We start from the raw sequence: 11,331 nt of genomic DNA, 5'->3' as shown, positions 1-11,331 counted from the left end.
ATTACCCACAGAGTATTCTATTTATTTTCAATTATAAAAGCAAGGTTTTGAACTCTGATGCCTAGCTCTAAAAAATGCATACATAAACGATTTTCAGAGATTTGGATTTCCCACCCCAAGTATCAGATTTGCCACCCAGCATTTTTAAAAAAATGCCAGGAGTACCCTTCGGAACATAATATTCCGAAATATGTTATGTTCGTAAGATAAATTTCCGAAGCCACTGTCATCTGCCTGCAAAATGCCACTGCCACTGGTTTAATTATATAGTTTCGGCAGTTTATGTTCCAAAGCCATTCGGCATTTTAAGTTTTGAAACCTCTTAGAACTATAAGTTCCGAAACATATGTGCAGAGATGAATGAAGCGCAATACAAAATGTAGATTTGCCACCCCTTATTTGTAATGTTTCGGAAATTTATGAACCGAAAGCTATTGGGAATTTATGAACCGAAAGGTTTTGGAACTTTATGTTCCGAAACCTTTCTGACGAAGATGATGAGAAACCTCCCCGCTGATGATGAAAGTTGAAGAGGTCGAATGGAATTCGCCGGAATCGCCTCCTTTCAAGGTCGGAAAGTCGAAGAGGGAGAGGATGTCGAAGAGGGAGACGATGGGGGGAACTGGTTTGGAATTGAAATGAAATTGAATGGTTTGGAATTGGGAATTATAAAATCGATTAGTTTCGGAACTTAAACTACCGAAACATTTTGAATTTTTATCTCCCATAAAATAACACGGAGGGATATTTTAGTAATTCCCCACTTTAAGTGGGGTGGCAAATCTAAATCTTGGAGTGGAAAATCCAGTTCTCCGATTTTCAGTGCTATTTTCGCCAAAAAGGAATTGACAGTGAAGGTGTGGTGCAAGGGCGACACAGAGAGCGGGAAGCATGGAGGTGGGTATGCTACCAATCTCAGCATCAAAGAGAGGAAAGCTCTTAGCAGCTGGTTACACCACTCTCGATGCCATTGCTCGCTCCTCCCCAACCCACCTTGCTCGAGGTTTCAATTCTAAACCTTTCACTTTCCCTGTAATTTTCTATTGAGCATGTTTATATGTTACAAACTTCCCTTGTTTTCACATACCCATTACTTCATTTTCACAGATATTGAAGTCTCTGAGGATGAAGCTTCAGAAATTCTCAATTTTGCAACCAAAACTAGTGCTTTGAACAGATCAAATGGGAGTAACATTAATCTTGTTGAGGGTATGTTTTTATTCTAATGATGGATTGTTACTTCTGTTTCCAGTTTGTACTTTAGCTATTCTTTTAGCTAGTGATCAGAATTTTTATATATGAAAAGTGCATGTTCATTTAAGAAGACCACAACTGTTCTGCATTCATCAATAATCAATTTGTGTCCCCGAAGGTTAGCTTAAGTTGTAAGAGCAAGGGGACATAAGAGTTGGGGGATGAAGGGTGAATGGTCCAGGTGTCGAACCCTGAGAAGAGACTAATTTACTAACATTTATAACAACTAATATTTGTCTATTAAAAAAAATCAATAATCAATTTGTATTGAAGGTAATGATGCAAGTTGGTTTAGTACAGGGAAAGCTCCCATCAAACCAATTGTGTGTGTTCCTGAGTTGTGCACTTGAAAATTAAAGAGACTGTACCATGAAATAGGCTTCAACTTTATGATGTCAAGCTTTTAGAACCCAGGATGTATTTTATCTGAGGAACACAAATTAATGGAAACTTTGGCGAAGCTGAGAAGCCAAAAGTAATGCCTTGTATTAATTTAAATTTGGAGCTTCCCACTATGCGAATAAAGATGATTGGGGACATATATAGACACATGTATTAAGGACACTATTATTTAAATTTGTTTACTTGTGTGTGACCTTCTCTTACCATCGGAATACATATACTTTTCAAGTTATAATAACCCTTTTTATTTGTTTCTCTTTTTCTGCATTTTGTATTTTTGTGTCCAGTAGGTGGACAGACTGCTTGGGATATGCTCAATGAGGAAAAGTTTTCTTCTTGTATTACCACATCTTGCGTGGATTTGGATAACATCCTTGGTGGAGGAATTAATTGCAAAGAAGTCACTGAGATAGGTTAGTGACTGTTTTGGCTTCTCTTAATAGTATAAACCATAGTTGTGACTTGCAATTAAGTATAAATGACGTTTTTTAGCCCAGATACTTATCCGTTTTGTTTTTTCTTTCTTTCTTCCCTTTTATGGGGCTGCAGTATAATTCTTTGTTTTTTATTTAGGTGGAGTTCCAGGCATTGGTAAAACACAAATTGGGTATGCTTTATCATCTCGATTTCCTTTTATCCCAATTTTCTACCGTGCCAATAATTCTGTTATTTATTGTAATTAGTGGTGTTTACTTTCTCAGGATTCAACTTGCAGTAAATGTTCAGATTCCACTAGAATATGGTGGCCTAGGTGGGAAGGCAATATACATTGGTATGAGACTTAATTAGGTTCTAGTACTCATTCAGTATTCAAAGTTAAAACTTTCTGAAGCACCAAAAAAAGTATTCAACGCAGTTCATTAATTGCTCTTCTTATTCCTCTGTGATACTCAGACACCGAAGGAAGCTTTATGGTTGAACGTGTTCTGCAAATTGCTGAAGCATGCATAGAAGACATGTCAGAATATAGCCACCACTTTCACAAGGATGTTCAAGCTTGTGGAGTTAAAATGCATCCTAATAATATCTTGGAAAATATATATTATTTTCGTGTTTGCAGCTATACTGAACAAATTGCTTTGGTAAATTACTTAGACAAATTCATCTCGGAGCATAGAGATGTAAGTATACTTGACATGTATTGAATTGATGACAAACATTTAAGATGATTCTTGACTTCTATTTGTCTTATTACTTCACATCATACATCGCCTTGGATAGTAGTAGCAGTGGAAGTACTCTTGCTCTTAAGTATTCCACCATCTTGATCTTTTTTTTTTCTTTTTTTTAATGCATTATTATAGGTAAAGATAGTCATTATCGACAGTGTTACTTTCCACTTCCGCCAAGACTTTGAAGATATGGCTCTCAGGACTCGGTTACTAAGTGAAATGGCTTTGAAGTTGATGAAGCTTGGAAGAAAGTTTTGTTTGGCTGTAAGAATCTATATACTATGCTTGCCAGAAGTGCTTAGTATTGAACTTAGTTTTTTATTGTAGCCAAATCAGGTTGTTGTATTTGTTTGGACAAAGCGAGTATCTGAGTTTTTGCTTTACAAGAAGGCTTTTCTTCCAGCCTCTGATTCGGTGTGTTGATTTGCCTTGAGCATGGCCTCACCAGAATTCTTGAAGGTCTGCTAGATGAAGCAATTTGGGTATTTGGAAAGACACCCTTGACGCCAAGTTAGTGAATAGGTCAAAAGTCAAAACATTGTTTAAGGAAAGAAAGGGAGAACAACAAAATAAAATTATGAATAGTAACTTGTTTATATAGGGATGGGGGTGATGTCTTAGCCGGGTGGTGCATTTAGCACCCCTTCCTCATCCTTGTCATGGTATTAGTGTGAATCTACTGTTCCCTTATCCACCTATGCGCCATGTGTCCAAGGAATCCCTTAGAACCGGAGGGGTAGGTTGTGTATGTGAACCCTCTACCGCTTCATGGTCCAGCTTCCTTGGCTAATTGGCTTGATTCCCAGTCATTTTTTGCCTTCTCTATTTTCTTCTTTTGTACCTTCTCTATTTCAATTATAAAGTCAAAGGCTGTTAAATTTTCTGGCAGGTTGTTCTGTTGAATCAAGTGACAACCAAGCACATTGAAGGTTCATTTCAATTGACCCTTGCACTGGGTAAGTGTTATTTCAGCTTACACATCTCACTTGAACTTTTCGCTTGCATGGCCAATATTTTTTTGCCCCTTTGATCAGATGGAATTTTTTATACTTTGTAATGAAACAGGCGATAGCTGGTCACATTCATGCACGAACCGGATCATCTTATATTGGAATGGCAGTGAACGTCATGCATTTATTGACAAGTCCCCTTCTCTTAAATCAGCATCTGCACCTTATTCTGTGACCTCTAGGGGGATACGTAATTCTACTTCAGGCTCTAAAAGAATCAAGATGATGTGAGATTTTGTGTAAAAAGACAGTGTATAGCTCAACCTACCCTCGCTCCTTTTGCTTGTTCCTTTCTCACATTTCAGGACACAAGAAGATTATACAACAATGTTTCTTTTTTTGCCTTTCCTATAATACCTGTAGCCTCAAAGTACAGTGAGTTTTGGATTGGTTTTTTGGATTAAATTCTTTAGTTAGCATGTCTCTCAAACGAATAGATAAAGGTTTACCCACAGTTAATTTAGTTTAAAGTATATTGTAATTTTGATTTACTGAAATTCATGAATAGACATATTCTTGTTCAGTTTTGTGACAAACTTCCGAGGATTTTTTTTACTTGTTTTGTACTCCATATGGAAAAATTATAGCCACTGATTAGCCCCAATGAACTTACATGCTGAATTATGTAATTTCTTTCTTCAATTTAGATTATAAATATGATGAATGTTGCATCCTCTGATATTGATCAATAGGTTATAAAATGCCTGTACACAAAGCACCAGAAGGGATATATGCCATGAGCCCATGAGTTGGTAAAATACCTATGTTGCTTGGATACGGGTACGGTACCGGTACCGGGTACGGGTACGGGGTACGGCATTTTATGAAAAACCAAGGTACGGGTACGCCAGTTATATATATATATATATTATATAAATATATATATATATATAAATAGAAATAAAATGTTTTCTACCACAATATTATTAATTAAAAATATCAAATCTCCTAATGGTCAATACTTATATGAAAGACCAACATAAAAACTATCACAACCTAATGAAAATCATCAAAAGAATATGTAATACGTACATTAACATATATCTTCAAACACATACCGTCATAGATAATCTTAAGATTGAAGAAACATAACATAAGATTGAGTAACATTGAAGAGGCATAACATAAGATTGTTCAACATAGACAGTAACACAAATTAAAATAGCGCAAAAGAGACAATACGATTGTTCAACACAACAAAACAATTAAACGATAGATTGTTCAACAACCAACAGTACAAAATCAAAGCTCTCTCAAACAGTAATGGTGTCATCATTCCCTTCTCCATCATCAGTGAACAAAAACGAAGTAGTTTTGAACAAAAAAAAATTTTTGTAAAAAAATTATCCGGAGTACCCACGGGCGTACCCAAATGTACACGTGGCGTACCAAAAAACGTACCCCAATTTTTTTTTTGGGTGGACTTGGGTACGTACCTGGTACGTACCCACGGCGTACCCATGGCGTACCCGTACCGGGTACGTACCCGGTACGGGTACAATGCGATTTTTGGAGTACCCGTGCATCATAGTAAAATACTGATGCTGCTTGCTGGTTTATATGAAAAGGTCACATCGCATATCACAAAAGATGTAAATTTAAAAAGAAAAAAAAAACATAAAACGAAGCTGAGATGATTTTTTTACTTAATTTTAATTTCAAAATTATTGTAGCCTAGTTTTTAAGAACACTAAAAAACATTTTGTGATTATATTTTTTTAGTTTCAAGAACACATTACATCTTCACTCCCGTCATTTTCTTGTATCCCCTCTTTCCACTACTAGTACCACCACCATAGTCGCCATCACCAAACAACCTCTGTAGTTGTCACCGAATTGTACTCACACTCATTGTCTTTGCTCAACATCTTTTTTTGTTGCTACCACAACTACTTTCACCATTACTTTGCATTCTTCATTGTCGCACCCAATACCTAACCATTGCCACCATTGTCTTGTCATCTATACCCCTGCTGTCACACTTCACCTTCCATCGTTACCTCACAACCTGATGCCCTTCATCACCATCATTATTTGGTAGCATCTACCATCATTGCTGGTACCATCCACCATTGTCGTTGCCCCCACCATTGTCGTTGCCCCCCCCCCCCCCCCCCCCACTATCACAACCATCCTTGTTGCCACCACCCTTCACCCAACCATTGCCATCTAGCACCCTTAACCATCATGGTCACCCTGCATCCTCCATTACCACCATTGTCTCCACTCTCCACTACCTCCACTTAGTATCCTACACCACTCCTTATTACTTAACACCCTCCAACGCCATCGCAACCCTACAACCTCCACGTTCTCTACTAGCACTCTCTATCACCAAGATTGCCATCTAACACCCTTTATCCCTCACTGGCTCACTGCCACTGCTACCACTTGGCACCAACCATCGTTGCTTTCGATATTTTTCGTTGTCTCCACAGCTTGAAAACTTACACCACATAACAACCTATATCGCCATTGCTTAAGACCTTCCTCAAAGGTTGGCGGAGGGTATCAAATTGTGGATGGTATTGGTGATGGTGGTCGAGGGTATCGTGCAACTACAAGAAGTTGGAGGATGGGAACGGTGATGGAGATTGTCCTCCAGTAGTGACAATGGTAAATGGTGCTTATGAATTTTCAAGATTAAAAACAGTTATTTTTTCATTAAAATTAGAAATCTGAAAAAACTGAAAGTGAAATTATAGAATTAAAAACCAACCTAAATATGATAGGCTATGTTTGGCATGTTTAGCTGATAAGCTAGCTGAAAGCTGAAAAACTAGCTGAAAGCTTATAAGCTAGCTGATAGCTGAAAGCTGATAAGCTAGCTGAAAGTTGATAGCTGAAAACTGAAAAGCTACATGATTAAAACAAAAGTGTTTGGAAAAACTAGCTGTTAAACAAGCTGAAATTGTAAAATGACATAAAAAGACATATTTGTATAATTATTTTTATATTTAACATTACTTTATTTTCACATTAATATCTATATGATATTAATATTAAAATTAATATCACTTTAAATATTTTTACTAATTCAAGTTATTTATCATCTTAATATAATATTTTTAATAATTGTGGTGCGCAGCGGTGTGGCGGGAACTGCATACGTAAGTGTGATGAAAAATAGGTTTAGTGTTTTTATAAATATATAAGGGTAATAGTAGAATTTTAATAAATTAATAAGGATAAAAATGAGAATAAATTTAATAAGTTATAAGCTTTAAGCTATAAGCTACCTGAGATAGCTTATAGCTTAAAGCTTTAAGCTACTGAAATAAGCTCCTTCACCAAACACTTTTGTAGAGCTTTTAAGCTAGTCAAATAAGTTTTAAGCTAGTCAAATAAGCTATAAGCTAGCTGAAATGACATGCCAAACATACCCATAGGTAATTAGAGGAAAATATGTGAATGACTTTGCACTAGTTTTTCATTTTTATGCACTAATTCGCTAAGTGCAAATACCACATAAGCGCACTGGTGATCACCCATTTGATCTATGGGACCCACCGCAACCTCCATCAAAATAACCGGCAGTTAACCTGCTATCCTAGGTGCTATACCCGTCATAAGGCCCTTACTCCACTGTAGAAGTAGAATCCACCAACAAAACAGAACCCTAAACCCTCCACAACCATCTTCTCACTCTCTCGCTCTCGCCTCTCTTCTCCTTCTTCTGGTTCGTTAACCCTAAATCTCTCTCATTTCTTGCAGTTCTTCATCTTCATCATCTAACTGGGTAAGTCTCATCCTTCTACACTCGCCAATGCATAAACGAAAACGCTTCACATTTCCGATTAATTTCAATTTTTTTTTTGATCTGTAGCTTTGCCATGCTAGCCCTAAATCGAGGCTTGGTTTCTCGACTGCAACTATTCGCCGTCGATTCACCCTCGCCGCTGCGCTTTCTCAGGGGATTCAGCTCCGATGTGGAGACGACGACGACGACGGCTAGTCGGATAATTGTACCAAAGCCTGGTGTGATGACCCCGGAGTCGAAGCGAACTGGGATTATAGCTGTCAAGTGTGGGATGACTGCACTTTGGGACAAATGGGGTGCCAGGATTCCGATCTCTGTGCTTTGGGTTGATGATAACATTGTCTCTCAGGTTAAGACCCCTGAGAAGGAAGGAATCTGTGCTTTACAGGTGTGTTTGCTTCTCGTCGTCGGATATTGTGTTTATCGGTTTTTAGGTTTCACTTTTTTGCCCTGAATGTGTCATTTCTAATGTTAGAATCTCCAGAATTGAGAGGTGAAGTGGAATAGCTAATTAAGTGCTTACTGGATTAACACTGAGCTTTAGCTGATTTTGACAAGTTTATTTGAGGGGCCTATAGTGTATAACATAAATGTGTTAGGAGTTTCACACGTTTTTACTTGTCCACCTAAGTTGGGGTCATAAACCTATGGTTGTATGCTCAGAACTAGGAAAAATAGGTTAGGGGCGCAAATTTAACACAATAAGCAAATTCATGAAAAGTTAATTAAAAGATACAATGTTAAAAAATTAGGGGGGGGGGGGCGAATACCACATTTACATACTAGCAAATTTTTCTCTTTGGGGGGAGGGGGCGACTGCCTCACTTCAAAATACCTAGTTCTATCCCTGCCTATAGGGTAAGTTATGAGAAGCTTATTGGAAGAAGCTCAAAAGAGCTTATAGTCCATAAGTTATTTTGATAAGCTTGACCAAATATTTGCAAAAAAAAAGTTATGTCATAAGATTTGCCCAAATAAGTTCTATAAAAACTCTTCCATATAGTATACCTCGTATATCAAGCTCAATGCCATGCTTTTTAATTGAGCTCAACTGTTTACATAGATGAATGATTTACTTTCTCTCTCACTAGGTTTCTTTGCCTGCCAGAAATTCTTTTGGTCTATCACAGTATCATGTTTTCAGAGTGTGTTTGTGTTAACTAATTATAACTTCTTTGCTACTTTGTTTCTAGTTAGATTGGTTGTGGACAGAAGAAGGAGAAACATTTGACCAAGCCTGAAGTGGGTCATTTTCGGGCTCATGATGTTCCTCTGAAGAGGAAGCTAAGGGAGTTCCCTGTGACAGAGGATGCACTTATCCCTGTAGGTACATCGCTTAATGTTCGCCATTTTGTTCCAGGTCAATATGTTGATATCGCAGGAATCACAAAAGGAAAAGGTTTTCAGGTGCTTTTCTCTTTCCTTCATACTAAATTTTGTTCTTACATCTCTCGTTGTCTCTCTCATCTTCTTTATTTCTCTGAGTATGTGTGTATTTTTATGAATACAGTTGTGTCAGCATATATTTATACATTGCTACCGTACGAAGGTAGCTGAATGCATGATGTTCTTTGTGTTTTCTGAGAATTGAGATGTGCAGTAGTTATTTTTCCAAAAAAATCATAAACTTGTGTCGGTAGGGTCAAAATAAAGGGCCATAAAGAATTGCTTTTGGTGAAGATCAATTGATTTTATTAAGTTATACTATGATTAAGTTTTTAAGAGTGTTTGCTCCCATGGGCAATTGGTTAACAATTGGCATTTTTTTTTGCAATTAGTCTTGAATCTTAAGCATTGATTAAAGTGCAGCTAACAACAAATAAAGTCATTAGTTGCCACTTACTGAAAATGAGTTGAGAGATTAAACAGACATTGAAGGAGCAGATTTTGATTGCATGCTTTCTAGGGGCTGGTTTATTATAATATTTTCTGTGGATATTTCTGTTTCATGTTGAATCCTTCCATGTGAATCAAGCGAGCAATTAAAGGAAGCTACCATGTTTATAGATCTATGTCTATTTGAGAGCCAATTGAAATTAGCTTTTGTCTGCAGGGTGGGATGAAGCGGCATAATTTTGCTGGAGGGCCAGCATCCCATGGTGCATCAAAATCTCATCGAAAGCTTGGTTCTACAGGTCAAAGGGATGCTCCTGGAAGGGTAAGCTGGAGTCCTTTAGATTGGCACTTGTTCTTAATACACAGCTTTCTGCATTTTGTATGTTGAGATATGTTTGTTTGGGTTTTCTAATAAATTTATTGTTTATATATTGTTTCTCTACGATAGTTGTTATCGTAAATATATTTTTATTACTGTTACACTTCAGGTTTTTAAAAATAGAAAGATGCCCGGGCGAATGGGAGGTGTACAAAGGACAGTTAAAAATGTATGGATCTACAAAATTGATCCAGCAAGGAATTTGATGTGGGTGAAAGGCCAGGTGATTTTTCCCCTAATTACATTCTTCGCATTAGCTTTTGAAATTAAAGTGGAAGGGCAGGAACAGTCGGATATCACATCAGACAGTAGAGTGATATAAATTTTTTAAAATTTGAATCCCACTTGTCAGCACCCAGGGTCAAAAGAAAGTAAGATAGAGCTTATTTTTTTTTTTTGAATTTTCTCCTTTTTCTTTATTTAAGAGGATTGGACCCAGACAAAAACCAGTAGCCACACCACTTTATTCACATTTTTAGCGCTATGACAAGAAGTAACTTTTTCTATGAGCCAGGTATTAAAGAATTTAGGGATACTATCATGAAGTAGTCGGATGGATCAGTATAAAGTCTTGATTTATTTTAGTGGCTGATTTGCAACTTCTCAATTGGCAATTGTCCATTAATTTGCCAAAAAACTTGTTTTCTGGGCTTTATTGTTGACTGCTTCTTTCTCCTTGTATGATGTGCACTGCAGGTCCCGGGAGCTACAGGGAACTTTGTTTTCATAACAGATGCTGTCTATGAAAAACCTGACATATCTATACTTCCTTTTCCAACTTACTTTGTCCCAGAAGATGAAGATATAGATAATATGAAACCTTTGGTTGCTGATCTTGGGGATGTAGATCCATTTATGATTACCGATTAAAGAGATAGTGAAGAAACTTGGTTCTTCGTGCTAGGTTTGCTTCCTGCAGTCATGTTTTTTTTTTCCTGATAATGCAGTCCTGTTCTTTTATTTGAATATGGATGGCAGCATTAGATTTTTAAGGATCCACCCAAGGATGATTTCTTACTTGAGTTTCTTACCACAACTTTAGGGTTGCTTGTGTAATTTGACAATTCTAAATTTAGATTGGGTACCATGCCTGTTTTGGATCCTACAAATAAGTGGAGATGTGGAATTAACGAGTCATGATAACTTATTCTAATCGAACCTTTTCCTTTTTTGAGCCAATTTATTTGGAATTGACCATGCAATAAAGGACTACTTAGTAGTTAGTACTTGTTTGTTAAATCTAATGATGGATAGGGTTTCAATAATGAGTGCTGATGGTGATCAATATGCAATACTGAATTAGATGTCAAAAGGATATATCATGTATAAATTGTACCTGTGTGTGAATTTAATTTAGCGTAGCCTGCATCTTGTTTGAACCTCTTGAAAGCTTGTTTATAGTACTCAATAGGATCACTCAAATACAAGTTTCCTATCCCTAGTCTTAAGAAAACATCAAAGTTGGAGTTAGGACTGGTTGATGTCTATGAATGACTTGACTTGCCATTTGGTTCTCCA

The 11,331-nt window shown here is 37.0% G+C and overlaps 2 protein-coding genes across 3 annotated transcripts; both read left to right on the top strand.

Annotated features, from left to right (window-relative positions):
* The first annotated feature begins 809 nt into the window (after nt 1–809).
* On the top strand, nt 810–4,361 carry LOC130746688 (DNA repair protein RAD51 homolog 3). Of its 2 annotated transcripts, none has more exons than XM_057599386.1 (9): nt 810–1,003; nt 1,108–1,209; nt 1,947–2,069; nt 2,230–2,263; nt 2,358–2,428; nt 2,551–2,777; nt 2,961–3,092; nt 3,718–3,784; nt 3,894–4,361. In XM_057599386.1, the coding sequence occupies exons 1-9, from the start codon at nt 892–894 to the stop codon at nt 4,067–4,069; spliced, it is 1,044 nt and encodes a 347-aa protein (XP_057455369.1). In that variant the 5' UTR covers nt 810–891; the 3' UTR covers nt 4,070–4,361. The 2 variants fall into 2 exon arrangements, with proteins under 2 accessions (XP_057455369.1, XP_057455368.1); XM_057599385.1 differs by having other exon boundaries at nt 1,944–2,069.
* Nucleotides 4,362–7,466: 3,105 nt separating this feature from the next.
* On the top strand, nt 7,467–10,992 carry LOC130746687 (50S ribosomal protein L3-2, mitochondrial). Its single transcript, XM_057599383.1, has 6 exons — nt 7,467–7,577; nt 7,665–7,986; nt 8,796–9,005; nt 9,652–9,756; nt 9,923–10,036; nt 10,510–10,992. The coding sequence occupies exons 2-6, from the start codon at nt 7,672–7,674 to the stop codon at nt 10,681–10,683; spliced, it is 918 nt and encodes a 305-aa protein (XP_057455366.1). The 5' UTR covers nt 7,467–7,577; nt 7,665–7,671; the 3' UTR covers nt 10,684–10,992.
* The last annotated feature ends 339 nt before the right edge of the window (nt 10,993–11,331 follow it).

The sequence above is a fragment of the Lotus japonicus genome, chromosome 3, assembly GCF_012489685.1.
Source record: "Lotus japonicus ecotype B-129 chromosome 3, LjGifu_v1.2".
NCBI lineage: Eukaryota > Viridiplantae > Streptophyta > Magnoliopsida > Fabales > Fabaceae > Lotus > Lotus japonicus.
Note: the sequence above shows the minus strand (reverse complement) of the source record. Positions and strands in the feature narration are given on the sequence as shown.

Coding starts and splice junctions, on each gene's coding strand:
- LOC130746687 (XM_057599383.1), top strand. CDS start 7,672: ATGCTAGCCCTAAATCGAGGCTTGGTTTCTCGACTGCAACTATTCGCC. Junction 9,006..9,651: donor CAAAAGGAAAAGGTTTTCAG/GTGCTTTTCTCT, acceptor TTTTGTCTGCAG/GGTGGGATGAAGCGGCATAA. Junction 9,757..9,922: donor AAAGGGATGCTCCTGGAAGG/GTAAGCTGGAGT, acceptor GTTACACTTCAG/GTTTTTAAAAATAGAAAGAT.
- LOC130746688 (XM_057599385.1), top strand. CDS start 892: ATGGAGGTGGGTATGCTACCAATCTCAGCATCAAAGAGAGGAAAGCTC. Junction 3,093..3,717: donor GAAGAAAGTTTTGTTTGGCT/GTAAGAATCTAT, acceptor ATTTTCTGGCAG/GTTGTTCTGTTGAATCAAGT. Junction 3,785..3,893: donor TCAATTGACCCTTGCACTGG/GTAAGTGTTATT, acceptor GTAATGAAACAG/GCGATAGCTGGTCACATTCA.